At 51.9% G+C, this 27,803-nt stretch overlaps 1 protein-coding gene across 9 annotated transcripts; it reads right to left on the bottom strand.

Annotated features, from left to right (window-relative positions):
- Positions 1-991: 991 nt before the first annotated feature.
- PDE1B (phosphodiesterase 1B) lies at positions 992-27,085 on the bottom strand. Of its 9 annotated transcripts, none has more exons than XM_017678627.3 (16): positions 26,885-27,085; positions 26,674-26,796; positions 11,030-11,143; positions 9,942-10,124; positions 9,682-9,748; positions 9,242-9,358; positions 6,879-7,019; positions 6,380-6,480; positions 6,147-6,272; positions 5,942-6,043; positions 4,844-4,964; positions 4,464-4,545; positions 4,049-4,157; positions 3,450-3,580; positions 2,852-3,009; positions 992-2,330 (listed from the first exon to the last, which is right to left on the bottom strand). In XM_017678627.3, exons 2-16 carry the CDS (start codon positions 26,781-26,783, stop codon positions 2,244-2,246), a joined length of 1,749 nt encoding a protein of 582 aa, XP_017534116.1. In that variant the 5' UTR covers positions 26,784-26,796; positions 26,885-27,085; the 3' UTR covers positions 992-2,243. The 9 variants fall into 9 exon arrangements, with proteins under 9 accessions (XP_017534116.1, XP_036863139.1, XP_073069539.1 ...); XM_037007244.2 differs by having other exon boundaries at positions 2,852-2,971; positions 26,885-27,083; XM_073213438.1 differs by lacking the exons at positions 26,674-26,796; positions 26,885-27,085 and adding an exon at positions 24,865-24,886.
- Between the last annotated feature and the right edge of the window lie 718 nt (positions 27,086-27,803).

The raw sequence follows: 27,803 nt of genomic DNA on the forward strand, positions 1-27,803 counted from the left end.
TGTTAGGTTCTTGGAATTTTTCTTCTTTCCCCACTTGGACAATCTTTTCTCCCTCCCTTCTTGTCCTGCCTTTTCTATAGCCCCCTACCCTTCTGCTCAACTGCCTCTGTAAAAGAGGAAATAGGGAAGCTGGGCAGGAACTTTGAGAAGGGGGCAGTTCTTCCCCAACCCTGCCCTTACTTGTTGCGGGAGGAGAAGTGGGGATCAGAGAGGTGGGAGGACTAACTTCCACTGTACCAAGAAGGAAGGATGGCCCCAGGCTCTTAAGTTGGAAATGATAGAACCAACCACCCGGCAGGGTTGCCCTGCCCCTGGGAGACTTGCAGCTCTAAGGCCTGTTCCACTGTGACTGGGCGCCGTCTGCTGGACAAAGGGGGAACTGCACCCAGGTGCTCGGCCCCTGGCAGAGAGGAGGTTTGCGTAGTATGGGTACCTCCTTGCCGGCTCTCCAAGCCTCAGTGATGCCCAGGCTTCATGATGTGTGCCCTCCTCCAGCTGTAAGGAGACCACCACCCCTAGTCTAACCCATTAGCAAAGATGGATTGAGAACAGCAACAATTAATGAAGAGGCCCTTGCTAGAAACAGGAAAGGTCATCTCTCCCCCATGTCCTAAACACCAAGGGGCCAGGGTGAAAAACCAAATCCAAGCGGAGGAGAAGCAGCTCCTTCAGACTCCATAGCTAGTCCTCTCCTGCCCACTGCTTTTGGTTTTTCCAGGTGGTGGAGGGGAAGTGGGGAGAGAAAGCAAGACTCGCCCCTCCTTACTGGAGAAGCAGTGTGATGGAGGAAAAAAAAGAATCTCTGAAGTGTAAGGTTCCACTTCTGCCATCCCTACTGTGTTTCCTCAGGCAAGTCCTCGCCCCTCTGGGCCTCAGCCTGTCCACCTGTACACATATAACAGGGAGAACACCCAGAATTTCAGTGAGCTGGAGACAGTGTGCATGAAGATGCTCAGTGGACCCCCACCAGTGAACAGCAAACACAGCCAGGCCTGGTCTCCCTTCTTTATTGATCTCTGGCTATAGCAGGGTTCTGGGAGACCAAGGGCAGAGGTGAGTCACATGCGTCTCTGCCCCACTCAGGGTGGGGTAGGAGGGACAAGTATCAGGTGGCTGGTCTAAGAGACCATGGATATGAACTTCACACAAACAGGGCCCACTGTACAAATGTGTGGTTGGCTATTTACAAGAAAGGAGGGCAGTCACCTGGACATGGGCCTTTCCGGGGCCAGGGCAGGTGGGGCCAGAGGAGCCTGAAGAGAGGAAGGGCCTGGCTGGCATCTCTTAGAGGACAGGACAGCAGCAGCCCTGAGCCCCTCACCATCTGCCTTCTACATACCATGCCCACCTTGTCCCCCACAAGTGAGGGGCCTCTTGGTGCCTGTAGTTGGGCCAGGGCTGGGGAGAGGGGAAGGACCCTCTGTTAGCAACACAGGATTACTGGCTTACATCTCATCCTCCCCATGCACCCCAGACCCCAACCCCAGTAGTCTGTCCTGCCTGTGCTGATGCATCCTGAAGGTGCTTGGCTGGGGGGACCTCAGAGCACTTTACAGACACTGGTCAGATGGTAGCCTCCCAGCCCCAGAGGAGAGGAAGGAGGCAAAGGCTCAGGAGCAGCCGAGCAGGTGACAAGCCCCAGGAGCCTAGACCAAACCCAAATTCTTGAGGACCTCAGGAAAGGCCTCCACTCAGCCCCTGGTCCCAGCGGCTCCTCTCTTCCCCATGGTCATTTTAGAATGGAAGAGGGAAGGTTGCAGGGGCATCAGACTGAGGATGGGGCTGAAGCAGGTCTGGGGTAAAGAGGATGTCCCCCGCATTCCAGGCCCTAGAAAGGTACCATGCCCTGAAGGAGCCACTCCCCTCTTCAAACACAGGGCTCTGAAATCCCCAGCTTTTTATCCTATTCCAGCCCCTCCCAGGGGAGGAAAGGGGGACCCAGACCTGCCAGCTAAGATCTGGGGTCGGGGGCTGAGGGAACCCCCAAAATGTATTGCTTAGAAACTTGGAGGCAAAAAGGATGGGGGAGGGCCCAGGGGGCTGGCATCTCCCACCCTCCCCCATGCCCCTCCCAGTCAGCCATCTGGCCATGCTGGGAGTCCAGACGCAGGGGAGTGGGGACAGTGACCACTGGGAGCCTGAAGTTCCCCAGCCTTGCTGCTGGGAGATTAAAGTGCGCCCCAATGGGTGTCCCCCAACCCCACAATCTCTGGCATTTGGCTTTCGGGTGGGTTGTGTATTCCTCAACCTCCACACGCCCTTGGCAAATGGAGGAGCCGGTCCCGATGAATGGTGCTGATGACATAGAACATTCTGGACTCAGTGAGGACCTGCAGAAAGAGGAAGAAGCCACAGTGGTCTGTTCTTTGCCTGTATCTCTGACGTGACTTACCTTTTCCAAGTCCCACCAGATCCCCACTCAGTCCCACATACAGTTGTGCAAAAAGGCCTAGCAGAAGGGTGCCCGGCCAGGGATGTGAACGGGGGCTGCAGTTGAAGTCATGCCCGACTGACCTCACAGAGTCTTGTGCCCTGGCTGGTTGCTTTTCCCAAACCTCCCAAAGGTGTTCCCCAGGCTGGGCAGCCTTGCTCAGGCCGCACCCTGTCTGGAGGAGCTACCTCCTTCCCACAGGGCTGGGATGGGAGGGCGGTGTGGAAGGATTTCCCCACTCCTGCCTCACACCCTGGCTCAGTTCTGTGTTCACTTCCTCCATTTTCCTGCCTGGAAAGGTAGGGAGAACCTCACACTCTGAACCCAGAGGTGACTCCTGGTAGACGCCGTGTGAGTCACCCAGCTCTCCCTCCTCCCCGCAGAACCTCAAGGCCTCCGGGCTCCAGCAGACAGGCTCACCCGAGCCAGCCCCAGGCTAGTCCAGATTCCCATTCTGGTTGTGCTCATCTTCGGCAGGGGAGGGCGGGGTCTCTTCCTCACAGGGGGGCAGCTCGTCAACGGACATCTGGTTGGTGATGCCTGCAGGGGCGCGTGAAGCAAGTCGGGGCCAGAAGTCTCTTTCCCCAGAGTCCCAGGAGTACATGGAGAGAAGTAAGGGGTTCTCATGCATCCTCCTGCCTTCAAACTGAGCTGCCTTCACCCCAGGCCCACTTGGGGAGAGCCTCTCTAACCTTTCTAAGAAATTCACAACTGTCACCTCCCACCTAAATGAAGAGATTTCCCAGCCAGGCCATCCAAATCTACAGGGACACCATTTACATTGTGCATGGGTCTCCTGGGTTGCGGAGTACAGCTGTTCCTACCCTCTCTCTGGTCCTCATTCTAGAACAGTCCAGGGCAATCCCCTAGTCTTCCCTGTGATCTAACTTAAGTCTGCTGAGCTCCATTCCCAAGTCTAGGAGTCACACAAGGGTTGCTCCAGGCTTCAGGGAAACGGCCTGTCCCTGCTCCATTAGCCACCCTCCCTGAAGGCCTCGTCCCCCAGGACGGCACCCACCACTTGCTGCCCGTTCCTTCCACTTCTGCTTGTTCTCCTGAATGTATTTGGTCCAGGTAGAGCGGAAACTGACCACGTCAGGGTTGGGATCTCCCACTTCCACATCCAGAGAAGGCTGGCGCCACTGGAAGCTAAAAGCAGACCCCCACCCCAGCTCCAGAGGTGAGGCCCAGCCCACTCCAGAACAGCCTTCACAGCCCTCAGAGCAGAGGGGATGGAAGAGCAGGACAGGCATAGGGAGTGTCACCCTTCTCTTTTCCCTCTGCTTGGTACCACGTGTCCCTGTCCCTCTCCCCAATCCCACCCCTCCCTCTCCACACCTTCCCTCCTACTAGAAGGAAGCTACACACAAGATTAGCAGAAAGGCAATAAAGGTAGAGCTAATGGAAGAGACAAAAACATGGTGGGAGGGAACACAGCACAAGTCCCACCCTCCCACCCGTGTGTGTGACACGCAGCAGAGGGGCTCCCAAGCTTGGGGTTACCTGCTTCCCCTCACCCTAACCAGCTGCCCCCCACCCCATGAGTTGGTCCTCTCTGTGGGTGTCCAGCTTCCCTCACGCAGAACCAGAAGACCCGGCTACCCCAGCCACCCTCACCTAGGCTGGTTTTTCGACTTGGAGTCCTCATCTGCCAGGGGCTGGACACTCTTCTCAGCCACATCGGTCAGCACAGAGAACGTGGGCTCCACAATGAAGTCAATGAACCCTGCAGTGACGGGGGTAACAGCGGAGAGGTCTTACCTGGAGGGCAGGGCAGAGGACATGGCTGGCTTGGCTGTGACCATGGCTGCCTGTAAAACAGGGGAACCAGGGGCACAGAAGTTCCCGGTGGCGGCAGCCTTGCTGACTCACAGAACACCTGCCCACCAGGACTTCCTGCTCTGGCACAGCAGGCTTGCCTCTATGGGAAGAATGCTCTTGAGGGGCAGGGACTTGGAGCAGGCCCAGCCCAGGCCCAGAAAGCACCCTTTGCCCTTCCCAACCCTCTCTTCCCGGGGGAAAGGACACTCACCAATCTGGGACTGTGCCACGAGTGTGGAAGTGCGATCACACAGCGGAGAAAAGGGCAGGCCCAGCTCTGCCTCCTTGTCACCCTGGAGAGAAGATGGTGGGACAGCTGGAGGGGAGACCTCAGACTACCAGATCCAGGCGCAGCTGGGGGCAACAGGGGGTCATCATGGGAGAAGAGGAATTTCTGCGCCTTTGACCCAGAAATGGGTGATAAGCAAATGAACACAACTGCCAGCAACTGTTGTTAAGCTTTTAAGATAAGGAGATATTATCCCGTGGGTCTGGGATCAGGTCAGAAGCTGCCGGTAGCCAAATGAAGATCTGGAGTCAGAGCAGGGAACACGGAGAACAAAGGAGAGGGAAGACCCCACAGCCTCCTACCTGGCGAAAGAATTCCTCCATGAGGGCCTTGGTCCAGCGACTGTGAACTGACCACTGCTTGGTGGGGTGGCTGATGTCAGCAGCGTGGAGCAGTAGAGACAGGGCCTTGGACTTGTCAATCCTGGTCGGGGCAGGAGGCAAGGGAAGGGAGACTAATCCTTTAGGAAAAGGAAACCTCGACCGTTCCTCATTTCCCATCACATGCCTCTCTCATATCCTTTCCAGTAAGTGCAAATACCCTCTGAGAACACACACACTTCTATACATACAGGAAGCAGCCCATCTTTATACTCAGATGGCCTGGGTTCAAATCCCCACTGCATGTATCACACACTTGCTGTGAAACACGGAACAAGTTACTTAAAATTTCCGTATTTCACTCTCCTCAGTCCTAAGTGGGAATAATGACAGGATCTGCCACACAGAGCTGTTCTGAGAATTAAATGACATACAACATATAAGTATTTAGAAGAGTATCCAGCACATCATAAGCACTCAGTAGATGTTATCTACCATCATTGTTCCCCAACAATGACATGCTCTGACACTGCACACTGTCCCACACATAGACACCACACATTAACACACATCTTCAGGATACACACAGTCCATCCTCTCTTATACACATCTATAAACTCCCACCCACTTTTAAAGAACATTAGGTGTAATTATGGCATTTGTCCTGTGCCTTTTTTCCTTTAACCCTACATGACACCTCAATAGCCCTGTTAGAATAGGAACTGGTGGGGGCAGGCTCTTGGGGGCAGAGGCAGAGCATCTTCACATTTCACAGACAAGGAAACAAATCCAGAGGGTTGACTGATCTTCCCAACATTCCAGAAGAAGCCTGTCCTGTAGGTGCCATGAGAACGCTCCTCTCAGACTCCCCGCCCAGAGTGTCCTCCGGTAGACCAGCTGCCTGACCTGTGCAGAAACCCAGGGCCATGTGCACATACATGTCACACTCACGCATACAGAGATACACTCAGACACCTGGAACCAGGTGAATCCTTGCCATGCCAGTTACCCATGTGTACCCCCCCAGTTCGCACAGGCCTCCCTCTGGCCCAGCCCCAGCCACACCCCACCAGGTGCCACCTCTCCAGCTGCTGCAAGGCCGTCTTCATGGACTTCACTTGCTGGAAGTGGCAGGACATATCTGTGGCCAACACCATCTCAATGACCAGGGCCCGCAGCTCTCTGAAGGGACAGACAGAGAAGCGATCAGCCCCCACGGCACTGCTAGGAGGTCCCAGAGGCAGGAAGAGTCTCGTAGGGATGCCCACGCCTGGCTTCTGCTCACACAAACTCATCCTTGGCGAGGTTGATGAAAATGTTCATCTCATCATCCTGCATCATTCGGAAAACAGAGCTGAGGTGGTGATTCTCCAGCACCGAGCGGTCATTGTACAGGATGGCACATTCTGACCTACAAAGCCAAAGCCCATCACACCCAGTCCCCTGTAAGTGGAGACTCTGGCAGTGTCCCCCACATCCATCAGCCCCACCTGCCCCTGCCATGTCCCTGCCCCTCACTTGGTCTGGATGTGGAAGCTGTTGGTAGTGCCTGTGTGCTCATAGTCGTGGATGGCTGCAGCAAAGATGATGGCCAAGACCTCGATCTCTGACAGGCAGTGCTAGGAGGAGACAGCAGATGAGGGCTTGACCCTTCCAGTAACAGCACAAAGCCCTCCACATGCAGGCCAGACCACCCAGCACATCCCTTCCATTCTTCAAGGCCAGCTCTTGGGCTAATGCAGCCAGGTTTCTCAGCTCCTGGAATGGCCAAAGACCTTCCTCCATCCCAACCAGCAACATGCCCATCGCCTCCCAGCATACATCCCCAGCACTGCCATGAAGTTATGGTCCGCCTGGGAATTCTTTAGAGTAAGTCCCCTTTGACTCTGTAAAGACTTTGATATGCCAAAAGAGAGGAACCAAAGACAGAAAGGAGAAACAAGAGTATAGTCTAGACTTCCCAGTTCTGCAGCCATAAGAGCCTGAATCACAGAAGAGTGAGCCCCAGGGCACCTACCACCATCCCCGTGCGGAGCAAGAAGCAATGGACTGTCTGCGTAACATCAGCTGCATGGATCTGGTTGTGGTAAGGGTTCTTATACTTCCCATAGCCTGTCTCCAAAGCATCCAGGAAAGTCATCAAAAACACAGTGGGAATCTGCAGTAGGAAAGGAGAAAATTGAAATACATGGAGGCTCTGCAGCAATGGCAGGTGGCCCAGGACTGAAACCAGCAATGCCATCTTTCTGTAGAAGGCAGCAGGGCAGAGGGAGAGAGCACTGGCTCTGCAGTCAGGTGAACCTGGGTTCACATCCTGATCATACCACCTACTGGCTGTGTGACCTTGGGCAAGTCATGTGCCTCCTTGTGCCTCAGCCTCTTAACTGAAGAATGAAGATAATACACCTACCTCGAATTTAATGAGATAAGTATAAGGCACTAAGTAAATGCTCTCTAAAGAGTAGCTATAATTATTATTACTTCCCTGGGGATTTTTAAGAAAAGAAAAGAAAGCTTCCCTCCTCCTTTCCAGCCATCCCACCCACCCCAACCCAATACCATGAAGAGGGACTCAGAAGCAGGGGAAGGAATAGGATGAACAAGCCAGAGGTGGATGACCCCAACAAGCAGCCTACCCTGCCCTCTCCAACCCCAAAAACAAGCCCCAGGAGCCAAAGCTCTGGCCTGGTACTCTCTCTCAGTTCTGTCTCTGTGTCTGCATATGACCTTGGGGTATGTCTGCCTCCTTCAAAGGCTCAAGGCAACCAGAGGGCAGGGCTAGTGTCTGGACCCGTCCCTGCATCTCCTGAGGCCTGGAGCAGAGTGAGGCTCAGGACTTGGGGAAGCCTCTGCAGAAATAAACAATAATGACAAGACTCGGAATGTGCCACTAGTCAGTCAGACCCTAACATCCCCCACCTCCTACCCCAAGGGCTGTGCCCCAAATTCAGGGAATTTTAAAGGACTGTTTCCATGACAACTGCCCTTGCTTTTGCGTTGCCATGGCGTCGCTGCAGGGAAGGGAAGGGGAGGGGCAAGGGAGGGGCTGGGTGCCCAGGAAGGGAATGTGGAGCTTGAGAAGGGCAGCGCCAACTTGGGTCTCTACCTGGAGGGATCACTAAAGCTGTAAGTGCCCTCTGTCCCTGACTGCCTTGGAGCGAGGCGGATTGGGGCTCAGAGAAACCCAATAAGGCAGCTACTCCTGGGGTCCCCCAAATCCAGTCCTCCCAAGTAAGAAAGACAAGTTTAGGAGAAGCTGGTATCTGGAGTACGTCTGAGACCCAGTTTGGAGAAACAGGAGCTGAGAAACTTAGGAAAAAGAGGACCCTGCTGTTTCCTCATCTTGGAGAAGGCCAGTTTGGAGGGAAAAAAATGAAACTGCTGAATGACAGGCCTCAGGAAGGCACTGAAGAAAATCCCAACTGAGCATCTCAGGAAAGTTCTCGAAACCCTCTTGGGAGTTGTTGTAAAAGGAGGAGTCAAGGGTCTAGTAGAGACTCCCATGCACCACAGACTATTACAGTAGGTGGAGGTGGAGGAGGGCTGGACCATCTTCCAAAGCCCTCTGGGAGGCACCCCTGCCACAACTCAAAACACAGGCGTTTTCCTCTGTGCTAACGTGTACTGGCCACCCCCACCTAAGTGCTGAGCAAATACCCCTTCTATCCATTCTTCAAACCCCTCGCCCTCCACTTCCAAGTGTGGTTTCTCTACGTGAAAGTCGTTTTTTCCAGCCCCAATTCCCAAAAGACGCTCCCTCCTGGCACAGAATCTGGAGAGGACTTTAATCCTATATTCTTCCTGGCCAGCCAAGCTGAAGGGCAAATGGAGTTCACACACCCTCCCTCCCTTCATCCAGGCCTATCCAGCCTTGCCAAAAGCTGATCCTCTCCATAAAATTCTTTGGACAAAACTAGACCTGTGGGGACGAAGGGGCAGGGGAGCAGCCAATTTTATCCCATTCCCTCTACACCCAACCCCAGGAAACAAATGCAACAACTCTAGTCCCAAGGACACTGCTGTCAGCATCTGCACCCATGGCCTCTGGTGTCCCCAGGCAGGAAGCAATGCTGCTTAAACAGGAAGGTGAACTTCAGGCCAGGCTGGAGAGGACAGTTAGGGGAAGGAAGTAAAGGGGAAGAGAACAGCTCCTAGGCCAGATGGCTGCAGACCTAGACTCTTCCCCTAGGAAGGAACAGAGGAAGTGAGAGGCCAGGACTACAGCAAGTGAAAGATAGGCTAGCCAGGGGTGGGCCCGGGGGACTTCCCTGACAGTGAGGCTGAGAGGGAGTCTGTGGATCTACTTATTGGGGGGTTTTCAGGATAGGAGTGATGGAGTGGCGAATCCTGCCCACAGGCAGGGGTAGGATGCTGCCCAACCTTAAAGCGGCTGATGAGGGTATGCCGAGTCAGCAACTCAAAAACAATAGTCCGCAGTGCATGGTCATCTGCTGCCTGGTTCAAGGAAAAAACATCAAAGCACCAGAGGTCCAGGTTCTGTGGAGAAACAATAGACTAGGCAGGAAGAACCCCAAGTGGAGCATCCCAGCAGCAGTAAGGGTTGTAGTTAGAATTCCAGGTGGACTTCCCAATTAGTACAGAGACTCGGGAAGCAGGTGGCCTCTTTCCTCCCAGATCTCTCAGTATGGGAGAGACAAGAAGGCAGGAGTCTGCCTCTGGAGTGGACAAAAGTTGCTTTGAGGAAGACGGAAGTAACATGTTAAAAGAAAAGGCAAAAATTACCCCATAAAAAGTCTGAAAATTTCAGTAACTATTCCATCCCCCAACCTCCTCCTCTTTCCTTAAAACCCAGGGATCACCTTGAGACACTTGAGGACAGCAGTGGAATAGGTGGGTCCCACAGAGGTGTATGTTCTCCGGAACATCCTAGGGGAGAATGAAAGAATCTCTTGTATGATAGTCTTGGAGGTGGGGTCTGATCAGGTGGGGCTGTGGGGACGGCCTGTGGGGACGTGGGACCATCCTGCTGGTGGTATGGTGGGGTCCTGGAAGACCCGGGTAACTGGGAATGAAGTACCCAACTAGGGGCAGAGGGAGGCTGAGCATGGGCGAGCCTCACCTCTCCACGAAGATCCCAGCCTGCACAGCATGCACAATGCTCCGAAACTTGGGCTTCTCCTCTGCTCGGCGGCCTTTGGCCCGGGCCTGCTGGGTGAAGGTGGAGGCCAGCCAGTCCCGCACCTCAGAAGGCACAGCATCTGACCGCAGCTCCTGCAGTTCATCCTCCGTGTCCAAGATTTGCCTGAGGACCCAGAAGGGAGTCACAGAGGAAAGACAGCAGGTGCTTGCACAACCCAGAGGCCCTGGGCCCAGCCACACCCAACAGCTCAGTGCCACTGCACCAGATCTCTCCCCTCACTGACCCTCTCTTTCCTTTCTCTCGCTATGCCTTTTGATTTGTTTCTCTATCTGATGTCTCCAATAATAAAATAGGTCACTATGTGAGGCAGCAAGCATCCCAGCTCTGGAAGTGTTCCAGCAGACAATGGAATGGATACCGCTTGTCAGGGATGCCACAGACTAGCAGCACTGGCCAGCAGAAATAAAGTACAAGCCATATATAAGGAATCTTAAGTTTTCTAGAGCCACATTAAAAAGGGGGAAAAAAACAGGTAAAATTCATCTTAATGATAAATTTTTATTAACCTAATACACCCAAAATATGATTTCAATGTGAAATCAACATAAAATATAGAGTTATTTTACATTCTTTTTTCTAAATCTTTGAAATCCAGCATGCATTTCACATATACAGACACCTCCCAATTCACACTTGCCACGTTCCAAGCACTCAATGGCCATGTGTAACCAATGGCTTCGACATTGGAGAGCAGAGGTCTGGAGGGATTCCACGCTGGAAGGACAAGCTTTAAGGGCCCATCCACCTCTGAAATTCTTCTCTCCCTCTTGATATCTGTGTCTGTCTCTATCTCTGCAGCTCTACGCCCATTCTTCTGCCTCTTTATCTCTGCTGACATTTCCACCTATAGCTCTTTGTACCTGCCCCTCTTGCTCTCCCTTCCCGCTCAGGCCCTACATCTTTATCTCCAGCTGTTGTCTTACTCCCATCCCCAGGATCCCTGTGACTGACTGGTGTCTCTCTCCTGGGCGTCAGTCTCTCCCCGGGCCCAGCGCCCCTGCTCTCACCGCGTCTCATCTATGTAGACAGCCTCCAGCAGAGATGCCGTGTACTCCAGGTTTTTCTTCAGCTCCTCAATGTTTACCTCCCCATTCTCCAACTGCTTCACCATGTAGCGCAGCCTGTGGGGGGCAGATCCTGCTTAGGGGCCACTCTCTTGTCATAAGAATAGGATACCCTCTAATGGAGTGCATTTTACAGAAACAGCTTCAGTCTTCCATAAATCATGCATCTTTCTAACAGTAACAGCAGCTAAGGTTTTTCATCCCAGGCTATTGCCACTGCCTGTATTAAGTTTACCTTCAAAGATTAATCCTAGGCTTTTCCTGACCCCATCATCCCCACCCTGACCGTGTTTCCTGAAAATTCTTGTTTAGACTGCCAGGCCCAGCAGAATTAGGCCGGTACAAGACCTGGGGTGACATTTGTGGGATGATCTGTTTCATGTCCAAATAACCAAAGCTGAAACTGCTTACTTATTTCCCCCAAGAGAGAGGGTTTGGGGTCAGCATCAATCAGAAGGGCCCCAGGGCTCTCATGTCTCTTGGTTAGGGAGGAGGGGGGCAGGTGCATATCCACAGCCCTTCTGTCCCTGGCAAGGATGGAGAAGATGCAGAACAAAGACCAATCTGAATGCTTTTGCCTAGCCTCACTCCATCCAGGCAGAGTTAATGGATTATGATTCCAGAATCCATCAACCAGGACAAAGCAGGATTAACCCCTGCCTCCTCAGTGCCATGCCACAGAGAATCTCTGGCCTAATGTAGCTGTGCCCATCCCCTTCCTCTGCCCCACAGAATCTTCCCCAAGAGCCAAAGTGGAACAGGTAGGGACAGGGGTCTCACTTACAGGCTGCTTTGACTACAGGGACAATCCCTCATATCCTACACTCAAGAATTCTGGGGGTCAGTGATTAACTGGGAGGCTTCTGAGAAGTCTGGCAAGTCTAGCCCAGGCAGTCACAAAGCAAACAAAGCTGTCTTTAGATGGTGATTTTAAAGTAAGCAATTCAACATTCTCCCCTCACTCCTTCCCCAGCCCTGCCCCACCCCACCTAACACCAAAACCAGGGTGAAATGGTGGCCATCACGATTCCCCACTGAGAGGGGCTCTGAGGCCCAAGGTCACCCTATGAGTCAGGGAGGAGAGAATGAGTCAGGGATGAAGAGGCTGAAATTAGCATCAGTTCCCAGGGATGCCCGGGGGAGGGAGAACAATGGCATTCCTGAACAGAAGCAGCTCTAGAATCCTGAGGTCTCAGCAGCTTTGGAATAGGGGTGCCCAAAATAGCCGTCACAGGCCAACTCTCACCTCAGGGCCAGCAGTCCTGGCTGAAGACAGGTCTGAGTGCAAATGGGAGAGAAAGGAAAGGGGGAATGGGAAGGGAAAGTGTTGGAGGGGCACCACAGCCTCTTCAGTGGGCTGTCTTCAGCCCCCACTTCAGCCTTCCTGCTGCAGCTCTCCAAGTGGAAAGAGTGGGTTGTTTAACAAGAAAGAGGCCGGCCTCAGTAAAGCTCAGCCCCGGCTCCAGCTTCATTAGGGAAGAGGAATAGAGGCTACACAGCATAAAGGCTTTTCAGCCAGTGAGCTAGACATGAGGGACTGAGCCAGCATCTCCCCAAGCACTCACCCAGAGCTGGCACAACAAAGAGGTACGCGGCCACAAGCTGGGGCTTCCCTCTCCTGGTCACTCCCCGTGGCCAGGGACACGTGAATTTGGGGACCCACAACCCAGGAAGAAAGAAAGGTTTCTGCCTATCTCTCCCCCCTACTCCCATTCCAGCCCTTAATCTCCCACCTCAGTCAGCCCTCCAGAAAATCCAAAACTCCATCCCTAGGGGTCCATGCCCACCGCCAAAGTTTTCCAGTTTCTTTCTCAACCCATCTCTGGAAACACACATCCCAGCACAGGCTCCTCAAGTGAACAGCTGAGCCCACGGGTGCTCATTTGCATATATTGGCATAATCACTAACAATGCTGCCAGCTCTACATTTTTAAAAGTGCTTTCTCCTACTTTATCTCATTTTATCCTCACAATGGGCCTAGAGGGAGGGAAGGAGGTGGGAAGGAACTGCTACCCATCTTTTCAATGCAGAAACCAAGGCTCCCAGCATAGGTCAGGGAGGCAGGATTCAATCTTACCACTTACAGGCTCTGAGCCCTTGGGTAAGTCACTAATTTTTAATCAGTGTCTATCAAAATGTGGCCTGTAGACCACTGGCATCAGAATCACCTGGCATACTTGTGAAAAACTGAGATGCTACTGAACACCTACTGAACCAGAATTTCTGAGGGTATGGTCCAGGGATCTGCATTTATAACAAACCTCTCAGATGACTCTCATGCACTTAAGAACTTCAGTGTTAGAGCCTTGATTCCTTCATCTGTAAAATCATGAGGAGGATGACAAACCACCTGGGAAGGGCTGTTGAGAAGAGGATTCAGTGACATGACGTATGCAAAGGCCTGGTGCATACAGTCGGTCTTTACACATTTGATTTGAATCAGAATTCACTGACGAGCACCTTGCTGGCCCTACCTAGATCACGCCCTTCAAATCAACAAGTGCCTGCCTTCTCCATCCCAAGTCCAGGAAGAGAAGAAGGCTGGTAATTCGGAAGCCACCCACCAGGATATGGAAGAATGGTAACGGCCACGATGTCTCCTTTCTAATTACAAACCACATTTGAGCCTCACAATCACCTTTTGAGGTAGGTTAAGTGACTTATCCAAGGTGACACAACCTGTCAGTCTCAGTCAGGTCAGCAAGCTTACGACTCCCACTACTGGAGCCTAACTGCCCCAGCTACCAAGGTGTGGGGCAGAAGGAGCTCAGTGCAGAATCCACTTGGCAGGAGGCCAGAACCCATGCATCACAGCTGCGCCAGCCACAGTCATCCTCCCTCAGGAAGCTTGGTGTCTGCCGGCCCACAGCAGATCGTGAGCGTCCTGATGGCGCTGACAGTGACTTGTTTATCCTGGTTGCTGTACTCAGAGCACACAGTACATGCTCATTAAGAAATGTTCATTCTTAACATTAAGAAATGTTCACAGTAAACGTTCATTAAGAAAATAAGAAGGAAATGGAGCAGATTAATCCAGTGGGGGGCTATCTGCTGGAGCTCACAATGGAGATCTCTGAGCCAGGGTTTCTGAAACTAATGGAGAGCCTGGGAGAAGAGTGAGGTTGTTGCTGGCCTCCCACACACACTCCCCTCCAACCCCCTCCTGCCTTCACCTCTAGATCTTGTCCAGGAGCTCTTTTACAGCTCCCATTAAAATCAGAACCGAACATGATCCAGATACCAGAAGGAGAGGGGAGGAAGGGAAAGAAAGATTGAAGGATAAATTTGACAAATGGGGATTCAAGGAAGCGGACCTGGACTCGGGCAGCTGGAAGGCTCTGGGGCTGAACTTCACCTTCCTGAAGTTCTGTAGCTCCCCTATACACCCACTTTCTGGCCTGGCAGCAGACTCTGATTCTAAAGTCCTTCAGAATTAGGATCTCCCAGACACAAGTCATCTCACCATTCTTCTGCAGCAAATCCTACCTCCCCACCTATGTCAGTTTCAATCCACCCCTCTGGTTCAGTTCACTGAGAATCTGGCCAGGGAATGGTCTCTTTCCCTGCAGAACAGGATGCCCTCCCCTGTTCAGTTGTCATCCAGAGCTAAGGAAAACTGGAAACTTCACCAACAGTCCTTCAGCCTCCACCACAGGCCTGTCTCCAAACCACTACTTCTCTAGTCCTCCAGTGGTAGTTTTGGACCTTCAGCCCCTGCACCCAGAAAAGCCTCTGATCCTGATCCCTAGGAGGCCCCAGTCTCTCCCAGCTCTAGGCAGCCAAATGGAAGAGAAGGCTCCAGGCAGGAATGATCCCAACACCCAGAAGAGCTCAGCCTCCCCTGCCAACCAGTTCATATTTTTTGGATCACCACATGGCGGATGACCTGGCCACTTCCCAAGCCCCCTCCCAGTACTTCCAGCACCCACACTCCCAGAAAGATCACTGCAAGTAGGGGCTTAGGACAGGGCGGCCTCAAGCCAAGGGCCTGGGAGTTGGGAGAAGGATCCAATTTCCCTTTCGTGTTCTTAAGACCAGATAAGCAGATTTCAGAGGAATGTGAGGTTCTAAGAATGCTGGAGGTCAGGAAGGAGAGACAGGCGGGAGGAAACACCTGCCACAGTCAAGAGGAAGCAACAGAAAGGAAAGGGAGATGGAAGTGGGAGAATACGGTGAAAGGCAAGATATATGGGGTAAAAGGTACCCACACACACACACACAGGAGACTGGCAAGGCTGGATCCCTCCCCTCCATCAAACAACTGGTAGACCCACAGCAACCTGTCCTCGCCTCTCCCTCCCTCATCCCTGGCGCCTACCTGAGGATGGGGCCCTGGAGGTGGCTCCTCTGCACAGCAACAGGGTTTGCCATGGGAATCAGTTTCCTACTTCAGAGTACCAGAATGCTGCCCCGGGGACCCCGGGCCCTTGAGGGGGATGGCTCCCTCTTGGGCCCCTGACTTCCTTCTCCAGGTCTCTGCAGAACTGGGCGACTGACCAGAGAGAACTTTGGGGAGGGGAACAGGAGGGGCCTGGTGGGAAGAAGCGGGGAGTGATGAGGCACAGACCAGCCCACAGCAACCGGGTGAGAGGCCACGGGAAAAGTTTCACATCTGAATCAGACCGAAAACAGGAATCTGTTCTCAGAAGAATCCCAGAAAGGACAGAAATAGCACAGGCCAAACCCTTGCTCTGGGGAGGTGGGGCTCTTCTTTGGAGAGGAAGGGTTAGCCGGAGGCGCAAGGGTGCAGGGGCAAGGAACCATCCCGAATCCGTGGTGAGGAAGGAGTCTGCAGTGCGAGGGGAAGGGGCCCTGCCAACAGTCCCTCAGAGGAGCTAAGGCAGATTCAGCTCCCGCCCAGAGTCTTCTTCCAGGGCCGTTCTTCCAAATGAGCTTTAACCCACCTGAAAAGATGAATGCAAGACGAGGCCCGGAAGAGAACTAGGAACTGTAGGGGAGGGGCCTAGGGAGCAAAGGGTCCTTATCCGGAGACCCGCTCAACAGGGACGCCAGCCCCCGCCCAAGCAGTGAATGGAAGTCAGGAGGACTTGCTCAGAGAAACCAAGGGTTAGGCAAGTTACTTTAACACTCCCAGCACTGGTCTTCTCATCTGGAAAACGGGGACTGGGGGATTAACTGTGAATTAACCGGGGAGAGATCAGTCCAGCCCAGAGGAAGAAGAGAAAAGTGACGGGATGGCCAGGAGGGGTCTGGGGACCAGGAACCCCTCTGCCGCCTCCAGCTCTGCTCCTGCTCACGTTGGGAAGGAAAAAAACCAGCCTCTGCGGTGCAAAGTGGACGTGCGCATACAGCCCCAGCCCGCCACCGGATTGGCTGTGCGATGACGTCACCGATACAAGCGCATAGGGGCCGCGATTGGTCAGTTGAGGGGCTGGGCGGGGCTAACTCGAGAGGCGAGCTCTGGGTGAAGGCGAACGCGCCCAGGGAAGAAAATTCGGCGCGACTATCAATCATCTCCTTAACCTAGGAGATGGGTCTGGGTTGGGAGTAACGTGGAAATGATGAAAGGAGACTAATGGGGATGAGTATGACAGGAGGAAGGGAAAAGAGAAGAAACAGGCCAAGAGCCAGGATTTTATGACGGGAAGCCTTCCCTGCCACTCCTACCCGGCAAAAGCAGGGATAAATTAAAATACCTTGCCACTGTGTCAAAGCCTTGAAGAATTATAAACAAATGAAGTTTTGAGAGCTGCTGTTTCTCAGCTCCAGTGAGTGCTGAGATAAGTGGAAGTGGGTTTCAACAGCAACCAGAGAAATGGAAGTTAATTATCTACGAGTTGTTTCTAGTGAACTCCTGGTAGCTGTGAAGCAGGGCTGTCCAGGTTTTGGAAGAAAGGAAACCCACCCTCTGTCCATCTCATTCTCTCGGTGCCTCACCCCCCTCGCCCAAACACACACACACACACACAACACACAAGTTAGTGTTTTTAGAGAGAAATGACTAGACCAAGAGTCAGAGACCTAGAAGTAACACCCAGGGGATGAGGAACAAATCGTTTGGCCTTTCCTGCAAACATGCTTGCTTGGAGGGATAGGGACAGCCTGGAACAGCAACAGACACCAAGCCAGGCCAGCTCCCCTCCCTCACCTGGCTCCAGGCCCTGCCACCCTAGCCAAATAGGCACTAACTTGAAAGACTGTGCACTGACTTTTCTTAGCCTAAAAAGCTCTGGAGAATCTATCTTGTCTATCCCTCTTCTCTCTTGCCCAGCAGAACCAAAGCGGTTGGACAAATGACTGCTTACCACCTCACCCCACATATATACATGCTGCAGCATCCCAACATACATCCCATACATGCTCATCTCAGCCTACTATTATTATTCACTGTTCCTAATAAGGAAGAATATTCATCAACCACCATCCCTTCCTGGGGAAAAAATTTCACACATACCCCTCACCCACACATATACATATGCCACACCCTACTTCTGTCTGTGTCAAGGAGACTGTCCCCTGGGCGTGAGGCAGGGCATAGATGCAATGACCCCAGCAGAGTCCAGCATGGATTTTCCTTTAACCCATAAGTTTGGTTTAAAACAGCAAAGAACCCAGCCCTAATACCTCCCACCCTGGCCCATGTCCAGCATTCTCCACCTGTACTGAAGCAGAGGTGCTGGGATAAGGCATGAGCCAAAGACAGGAGACTCTACCTTTGGTCAGAGAAGAGGGGTGTAAGGGAGAGAGTGGGGGTCAGGGACGGGGTGGGGGGAAGGGATTCACTGGCTGATTTCAAGGCTCCAAAATCTCAGGAATTGAAAAAAACAAGGAAATCATCGAAACCCAATAGAAAGAAGACAAGAATTAAAATCAGGAGCCTTCTGCCTAGATTTTGTCACTATGTGTGACCTTGGACAAGACTCTGTGAGCTCTAGTTTCCTTGTCTGTAAAATGGATTACATGTGCTTGACAGAATTCACACAAGGATCAAATGAGATCATATGAGAGCTCCTGGGGAACTGTAAAGTGATTCATAATGCCACAGACCACCCACTGCCACCACTCCAGCGGTCTAGGGCTTCTCCCTGGCTCCTTATTCCACAGGGACTAGGAGGCAATGGAAGCAGGAGCTGAGGGAATATGGACTGTGGAGCTCCAGAGACCAGGAACACCCAGACCTGACCTTACCCAAGCACTGCCAGGCCTCTTACTCCCCTTGCTATACAAGCAGCCCCAGCTCTGGCAGCTGGCTGGGCATAGGGGCAGGGGTGGTTCCAGAGATAAAAATAGCCCCCCATGGTGGTAGAACTTCAGTGCCATCTGGGAGGCTGCAGGCCACAGGTCGACATAGCAGAGGTAGTAAGAGATCTCAAGGCCCCAGACAGAGGAGCTTGGGACAGGGGTTTGAGGGGGGAGCCTGGCAGGGCCTGGGCAAGACCGGGGAATAGTGGGGGAGGAGCAGAAAACAGGAGAGTGGAGGACATGTGGGAGAGGGGCAGGGGGTACTAAGGGGGCAGGAAGGAAGGGAATATGAAGGGTGCTGAAGAGGAGGGTCTGGGAAACACTGAGCAGAGGAGGAAGAGTTGGCCCCCACCCTTGCTTATCTAAATGCAACTGCCCCTCTGCCTCAACCAGAAGCTGTTTCTAATAGGTATTTCTACCAACAGCCCAGCGTAGCTCAGATTAGATGAAGAAAGGGGTAGTCTGAACAGCTTGAGCCTTAGTTCCAGACTAATAAGGGCCCTGATATCCCACTCCCAGCCTAGCACCCAACTGAGTCACCTCTCCCTCAGGCTTCAGCCCTTCTGAAGGGGCAGAAATGGGAGGGGTGGGCAAAGCCAGAGGAAGGCTAATCTGAGAAGAGGCTCTCTGGACGCAGTCCAGAACTCTTTCTCTGATTCACTTGTCCACCCCTTTGCTCCCTCCCTGCACTATTTAATTCTGTTCATTAATGACCTCCACATGGACCACCCCACCAGCCCTCAAAACCACATCCCAACACATGTTCCCAGCAGATGCCCTGCTGCCAGAGGATCTACCAGATGCTGAAGGTGGCCTGGGATGGGGAAGTGAGTTAGAAGCTTGGCAGGGGATTGACTGCAGGTGTCACGGGAGCAGCACTAGATTGTGGATCCGCAGGACTCAGGCCTGGCTGCAGGCCTGCCCCGACCTTACCTGCTCCCTGAGTATCAGTTTCCTCCTCTGTAACACAGTCTTGTTCTCAGGTTCAGTGCCTGGGCTGGAGGCACAGGGATATGGGATGCCTGGGTCTCAATTCCCCAGTTCAAGTTCATCCTTTGGGACTGGCTCATTGCTTCCCCCAATTCATCCCTAACCTGATGCTTAAAGGAGGGTGGCTTCTTTGTTGTAGGCAGGTCACATTCTAACCTTAATGAACTTTCCAGGAAGTTCTCCTGCATATCGATCTTCAATCCATCTTGCTGCAATCAAGACAACAGCAAATTTTCTTGGCATTTCAAAGAACAGACAAGAAGAAAACAGGCAAGACAAAGAAGTGTTTGGGATGGGCCTGGTGCAATCTGATTTACATTTCTTTCAGATTGGAAATTGTAAAGTTATTGCTTGGTATAGAGACAGTTCAGGGAGCTTGGCAACACTGCTGGCATGTGTGTCTTTACAGCCTAGGACCCAAGAAGTTTCCAAGCAGGATGGGCATAGAGAATAAGGGTGATGGCACCAAGTTAGATACAAGAGCTAAAATAGAAAGAGGGGAACAGGGAAGCCAAGTAATAGGAAAGAAAGGAGAAGCTTCTCTAGCTCCCAGGTCCTGCCTACCAGAGAATCACCAAGCCCCCTGGAAGTCAATTTCCCAACCTAAGTGGTGCCAACACCGGTTGGCAGCCTGATCATCCCACTGCAGCCTCCATAATTACATGCAAATCTGATTTCTCATGGCAGCCATGGAATCCACTGACCTGAGAACTTGGTGGTATCCAACCTTCGGTACCATCTGAAGCACCACTTTCCAGCTCTTCTCCCAGCCCTGTACCCCAAGACCTCTTGCTTTATATGCCCTGGCCCTCTGCCCACCAAGCCTACTTCTCCACCAAAAACCCATCACAGCTCCCTCGGTGGACTTCTGCCAGGTCTGGGATGCTGAAGTAAAATCCTAAACTGATGTTTCCTTCCCAGGCCCACATAGATGCAGCAGGAACTGGGGGACAGGAGTAACTGCAGGACTGGGGGATATTAGGGACAGAGGGACAAAGGCACTGGCATTTGGGACCGCCTTACATTAAAGGGGCAACTTGGTTTTCTCCTTTCCCCTTCTCAGGGGCCCTTCATCCCCCCCAGTTACTACCTATGACCTCCTCAGTATCCCCAGGATGCTGTCCCAGTTCTCCCAGACCAGTAGGTCTTCCTCCCTCAGGGTGTAATCTCATTATCTAACAATTTCCAGTCTCCCAGGTGTCTCACCTGCATCCTTCTGGACAACTTGGTTTTGCCCCTCTTCCTCTGATGCTCTCCTGAAGAGAGTTGGAAAATAATAGCTGGTGAACTTCCCTACCTGGGAAAATCAGCCCCCTGAGATCCAAAAGCAATTACTTGGCTTCCTCGCAAGAGGAGCTGGGAGGGTGAGCTCACTGAGAAGTCAGAAGGAAGGCCTTGTGGAATTCAGGAGTTGACGGTGGGCTTCTCAGGAGGCCTGGGTGCCTGCAGCTAACTTGGCCTGCACCTCAGCCAGCACCGCCACTAGCACACCCAGAGCGGGGGTGGGGTGGGAAGCCCCAGGGACTCTCAGACTCCAGGCCAAAGTGAGGGAGAGGTAGCAACACTGAAGGGGAGAGTGCAAGGGTGAGTCAAAGGGAATAGGGAGAGAGGGGACATGGGACAAGAGAAAAAAGGAAAATGCAGCCTAGCAGAGAAAAAGAAACCAGAGAAAAATGGGAACAAAGGAGGAAAGGATTCAGGGAGAATTAAAGAAGAGGAAAGTAGAGAGCAGAGAGAGCGGAGAAACTGGAAACAAATCTTCAATGATTCCCTTAAAGGCTCAAAAGAGGGAAAGGTCAGTTTCGAGATTCCCTGCTCTTCCATCCCAGTCTGATGGGAGTGGCCAAAGAAAGAGGTGGGAGACAACCATTCATTTCACTGACTTCAGAACTACCTGGGCAGGGGCAGATGGAAAAGGGTCTAGAGCTGACCAGACTTCTCTCCTACGGAGTCTCTCACCTGGCCTTCCAGTCGGAGCATTAGGGGATTTCCAGTCACCAACCTACTTCACCCTACTCCTGACAAAAGTGGTAAACGCAACCTCAAATGTGGGATCTCCTCTCTCAGTCTTTCCAACTAGCCTCTCGGAGCTCCTGGGCAAGCAGAGTGATATTTGGGGTCTATGGGATTTTAGAGATTCTCTACAATAGGATGTGGCTGACCTCTTCGTATCATCCCAAGGCCTAGGGACTTAGGATAAATGCCAGAAGGGAATTCCTGCGATGCTCACAGAGCTCACCAATAGCAGTCCCTGGGCTACCCACACCCACCGTGTCTTAGAACTACACTTGCTCCATCTGCTTCTAATTTGATCACTGGGAAAAGAGATGATGAGGAGTAAGTCTCTCTCCTTTCTTTTGACCTCAGTGGCTCACACTCTTTGTGGAACTCAGTCCTCCAACCCCACTCAGGTTCTACTCTTTGCTCAGACACCTAGTTCACCCCCTCTAGACATTCATTCATCAAGACTTTCCAAATTACATCCCAGCACCAGAAATCAAATCTGTTGAGTAATTCATATTCTTACCTCTTGAATCTTTATCTGTCTCCCCATTCAAGCAAATGGTCACCCATTCATTCCCATTCCCCTGCCTCTTCGCACAGCAAGCTCTCCAATGTTGAAAGAACTCTGGACTTTATCACTTAAAAACCACTTTCATCTGGATGATATCAAATGAAAACCTGAGATGCAGAGAAACTACGTGACTTCAAGATCATGTAGCTGGCAATTGGGAGAGTGGGAACATGAACTCAAACTCAAGTCTCCCAATATTCCCTGTGCTCTTCCGCTATCACCCTCTGCAGCCCTAATTCCTTCCAGCCACCTATTCTGACCAGAGGCTTGTGGAAGTTCTTCCTTTGATCTGAATATGATTTCCCCTATCTCTGCACCTCTCCCCCCTTCACCTTATTGCAGGAATTTTCCACCCACTACCATCCAGAGATGCCTCATTCAAGACAAAGCTGATGACATCTGATGGGTGAAGCAGGTATAAAACCCAGGGAGGAGAGATTCCCTTTACTATGGTTGGAAATAAAGGAGGAAGGGCTGATCCAGGGAAAAAGGCACTAAAAGTCATCCCTGCCAAGGCCTGGAAGAAATGATGCTCCCTTTTCTCCAGAGGCCCAGGGAGCCACTGTTTATCCTACAATCTCCATGGCAGCTCCACAGTCTTATTCAGAGAAAGAAGGCAGCAGCACGGTTTTCAAACTGGTACAAGCACAGAAGATCATTCCATGGGACATAACAAAAGGTGAGAAAAATCAGTGAGGCACCCAGTCCAGTTCCTCTGTCTCTTCCTCCTGCCCATTCAGTCTCCCCAGGATTATCATTTAAATGTGTCACAAACCCACATACAAGATCACAGATATGTATTATCCCATTACCTACACACACACACACACACACACACACACACATCTCATTCATACATAGGACAATTTCATGTATTCAGGTAAGTGCGTATCTTCCCAACATATTTATTTTCACACATGCCATTTATAAACATAAAAACAAAGAGACATCCTCATGGAGCTCTGACTCTACAAACTTCCCCCAGTACGCACATCAACCTTTACCCGGACACATCTATATAACATGTCAGTCATTCACATTTCGTCCTGATACAGCCCATCCATACATCCAAATAACACTGTTCTGTATCCTCTCTGTAACTCCTTCAGTTCCAGGCACTGTCCCAAGGCCCTCAAACCCACACCTTTTAAATATCACCCTCTCAAAAAACATCTCCCTTTCTTTCATTCCCATTTCCTACTCCCAGTACTGCTGCATGCAGGAACACATGCAGAACAGAATCAGAGATAGAACTGGACTCCATGACATATACACACATATGCATTAACAAATTCATGCATTCCTTTATTCCACAGCATTTATTGAGTGACTATTATGTTCCAGATACCACAATCGGCTCTGATGAAACAAGGTTGGGCAAAAACAATCCCCAGCTGGGTCCTTGCTCTAGCTCAGCTGTAATGACCTTGAACCACAACTTAGGATATCAAGTCTAGACCTTGAAAGTCCTGAGTGAGTACCACTTGGAGAAAGAAGAGAAAGGGATTATGTCTATACTATTCCAAAGAGAGAAGTTCTTCTGTAAAATTCCAGGAGAAACTGGAGCAGAGAGAAAAGAATGATGCTTGTACTATCTTGGGAAAGAGAGAAAGAAAGAATTCATATCTATGATTTTTCTGTGTGTATAACTCCCCGAAGGAAAAGACTGGGCAGAAACCAGAGTGGTAGAATTTTACCACTTGGTTGGGTGCAGCAAAACAAAAAACAGGTGCTTTCCTTACTCTCCATTCCACCTGGAGTGGAACCAGATTATAAACTCCATAGGACCAGGAACTGTATCCATTTTGTCCACCACTATATTACCAGCATCCAGTACATCACCTGGGCCTCAGGAGGCCCACAATTAATGGTTGTTGAAAGGATGAACAAGCTAAGGATAGAAATACAATCTCAGCCCATTAACAAAAGACACAGAAAATCCCTTCTAATTCTGCTGACCCTCCCCCACACTCCTCATGGCCCTCTGGTCTCAGAGAAGGATAGGAAGGCAAGTCAAATCCTTCATCTTAGAGTTACAGATGCTGAAAATCATCCTGCTCAACCCATCACCTTCAGACTGCCTGTCTCAGCCTCTTTCATGCCTCAGCTTATGCTGAGTTAGGAAAATTTTCCTGCTAGGTAGAGAGGAAATCCCAGAGTTAGAGACTTTCCAGCTCATATGCTGCAGATTCTGAATTTATCTTTGGCATAGTCCTAGTGTGGGAAACAGAATTTCTGGATGCCCTTCCCAAGAAGAAACTGTCCTGCACAATTATATTAGTATGGGTTCTGTAACCAGAAGCAAAAGCACCATGCCCAGCCTGCCTGAAGAAAATCTAGATGTCCTAGATTAGAAATTAAAGGGTATGGCAGTGGGGTAGGATATGTTAAGTAGGGGAATCAAAACCTTTATATATTTATATATTCCATCTGTCTTCATTTCTATTGGGTACCCAGTCCTCAGATAAGCATGTCTACCCCCTTTTTCCAGACTAAACAACCCTTTCCCACCCAGGTCCATTTGGGGACAGGTGGTGATTGGGGGGTGGGGGAAGAGGAGTTCAATTTAGAAGAAGGAAATACCTTCTTTGTTCACCTCTTCAGAAACCACTCCATCCTGAACTAGAGAATTTCTCTCTCCTACCTAGAAAAATCTTAAATCCTTTTCTTTCCCTTCATCTGATCGACAAAGTCTCCCCAATATTCAAACAGAGCCCAATCCAGTAAGCCACCAACTGGAGACCCACCCAGATACCAAGATCTTTCTCTGCTTTGAGAAAGTGAGATTGAGAATCTATTCCTGGTGCTTAATAACACAGAGTTGGGATTTTCCTGGGTAAGTTATGACACATTTCTAGTACAGACCAGAATGCTGAAGTGAGTGAAGACAGAACAATCTAACCAATAAGGTTGTGATCCTTGTCCCCCATGACCTCCTAAGAGGACATCTCAGCTCACACGCTCTGTAGGGGCAGCTGCCTCTGCTCCCTGTTTTCCCAGGTTCCATACCTCCTGGGATCCTCTTCTCTCAGCACCGAGTACTTCTCACACTAAGGGAAGAAACAGCAGTTTGCTTCCAGGAATGACTGTTAGTTAGAAAGGTGTGCCAGACAATGAAACAGGTAAAACCTGCTCTTTTTCAGGGCCCGTTACCTGGAATGGAGGTAAGTACATGATAAGCTGCCAGTGCTATGGGGAAGCACCCTGGGACACCTCAGATTCTCTTTTTTACAGACCCTGAGGTCCCGTCTCTGCCTTTCAAACACTTCCTCAGCTCCCCTCTTCCCAGCTTAGTTACCATTAACAGCATTATTTTCTATCAAGAATCACCCAGTGCTCCTCCCAACAAAAATCAATTCAATCCAGTTTTCCATTTCTTCATCCCAGAACTCATTCCAAGGCTGTGCTTCACAGAGCTCAGTAAATTGCATTGGCTAGAGGCAGCAAAGGAAGGGAGCTGAGAAGCACATTTGGATTCCAAGCCTTGTTGCCCACTATGCCTTGGTTCTCCCTGAGGCCTCTCCAAGCAGCTAGTGCATAAAGCACCCACCCAATATGAAGGCGTCATCTTTCCACCAAAGGTGAAGTATTTGAAGTGCAACACACAGTCGTAAGCTTCTGTCCACCTCTTACCCCATGTCACTCTGCCAGAACCCAGAAATGGAGAGCTTCAGTGCTCACTATTGAGGGCATTGGGGAGGAATCAGGTTTAAGGGCTGCTTCCTGCCTTTCTTCAGTAAACATCTACAGCCTTTTCCTGGACCTCTGGGAGTCATATCAGAGAGAGGCACACCTGCCCTTCTTCTCTGATTAAAAATCAACAGACTGTGGAGGTTACCTGATGGCAGCCGACTGGGAGATAAACATGGTGCATGGCTTGTCTTTGACCAAGACCCGATCCTCTCCTTCTCGAGGAGCAGGAAGAAAAGTTCCTTTCTTCCCCTGTGACTGGAATATGGGACATCTGAGTCCTTCCTTACCCTGTTTATCACTCCCCACATGCCCTAGTCCTGCAACAATAAGAAGAGATGCCTAAATCTGCTTGGAGATACTTGGAAGACCCTTTAGCAACAAAAAGGCTTGGACAGTTACCTTGCCCCTCACAATCAACCAACATTCACCACCACCTCCTCAGGTCCCACGTAGAAGCTCCACCGCTACCACCACACCAGATCCCAGGAGGGGACTCCACCTCTTCTCCAGATCCCAGATGGGTCCCCCATCATTAATATGCAGAGGGAGTTTCCAGGTCCCAAGAGAGATGAGCAGCTTAGGTATGGGGCTTCCACCACCCCCATCCCCTGAAGGATGCAAGAGGCAGAAACCACCAATCTCAGCTGATACCATATGACCCACAGCTTGGCACAAGTATCCCCATGAGCTAGACCTGCAGCTGTATGCAGTCACTCTACACACATCTCTGTGTCCCACAGACACTCATGCACATATGTGTGATGTGCCTCACATCTGCACAACCCTGCACATGAAATACGTGTGAGTCAGCCGGGCACCTCCTAAATGTTGCCCATCTGCAGCCCAACACACTGTGCCAGCCTCTCCGTGCTGCGTGTGTCACCCCCGGGGGTCCACAAGCACAGGCACCTTGGTAGCTGTGCAACTCCCAGACCCACTCCAACACGCCGGCTTGTTCCGCACATGCCTTGCACATGTGTCCTGGCCACGCGTGTCAGGACAGCTTATTTCCTCACACCTGCCAACATGTGTGCCCAGGAGAATCCACTAACCCGCCTCCAGCTAACCTCCCCCCTTCCAAGCTCCCTAAGATCCCTTCCCCCCACTGCCCGGCCTGGGACTCACAGAGACCGAAGCTTAATCCACATCTTCTTGCTGGGGGCTGACTTCAGCTCCAGGGGTGACGGGCAATCCGGTTCCAGCATCTCGGGAGGACTGCAGGGGGACAGCTCCATGCTCAGCCTCTGTCTAAGAAACAGAGAGAGGAGACAGCACCGCGACTCAGCCTCAGCCCGAAGCGGGGAGACCCTCATTCCCCAACCAAGTCCCTTCCCACCTGCGGCTGGCGCGGACCCGCCAGGCCAGTGTCTCTAGGTTCGGCCCAAGCTGGCAGAGCTGCAGTTCCTGCGGCTCCTCCTCTCTGCTGTCCAGCCGAGCTCTGGGCTCCCAGTCCAAGCTCTCCGCGCCGCCGCCGCCGCTGCCGCCACCGCCGCTACCGCCGCCGCCGCCGCCGCCGCGCGCTGCCAGAGCCGCCTCCTTCCCGCTCTCCTCCCCCGGCCGCGCTCCCCTCCCTCTGCTCCCTCCCTTCTCGTCGGCCTGCGCGCTTGTCTCTCACCCCTCGCAGCCACTCCTCCCCCTCCCAAAGGAACGACTGGAAGCCGGGGGCGCACACAACCAGAAGCGCCCAAGGGCGAGCGCACGCTCCCGGGCACCCGGTGCAAGTGGCTGCGCGGCCCCGCGCGGGGGCTGTAAGTGCGTGAATACAGGGCGCGGCGCAGGCGGGGCAGGACTTCAGTGTGGGCGGCTGTGTGTGGGTGCCTTTGGTGTGTGCTTTGAGTTTCTGTGTATGTGCGTGTTGTTTCGTGTACCTCCATGTGGGCCCAGCCGCTTGTGCGTCCCATGTGAGAGAGGTCACGGGATGAGCCCACATCTCTGCCTGGGGGCCCTGGGCACTCGGGCTGAGTGTATCCACCCACCCTCAGAACCTAGCTCCAGACCCTCACACTTGTGCGCCTGCCTTTGAAGGGAAAAGTTCAGTATCAGCTCTGAGTTGCGATGGTATTCCACCCCTCTCCTTAGTTCCTCCCAGCTTGCTGGCCCATTGCTGTGGCCTTCCCCCTGATGCCTTGGTTTGGTCGGGGGGAGTTTCTCCCAAGCTTAAAGCGTTCCAGAGAGAATCCCCCAGAGTGGGCAGCACCACATTTTCTCCAACTGACTGACTGAATTAATATATTTTTTTATAGGGCTGTGTGTGT

The sequence above is a fragment of the Manis javanica genome, chromosome 10 (assembly GCF_040802235.1).
Source record: "Manis javanica isolate MJ-LG chromosome 10, MJ_LKY, whole genome shotgun sequence".
NCBI classification, from domain to species: Eukaryota; Metazoa; Chordata; class Mammalia; order Pholidota; family Manidae; genus Manis; species Manis javanica.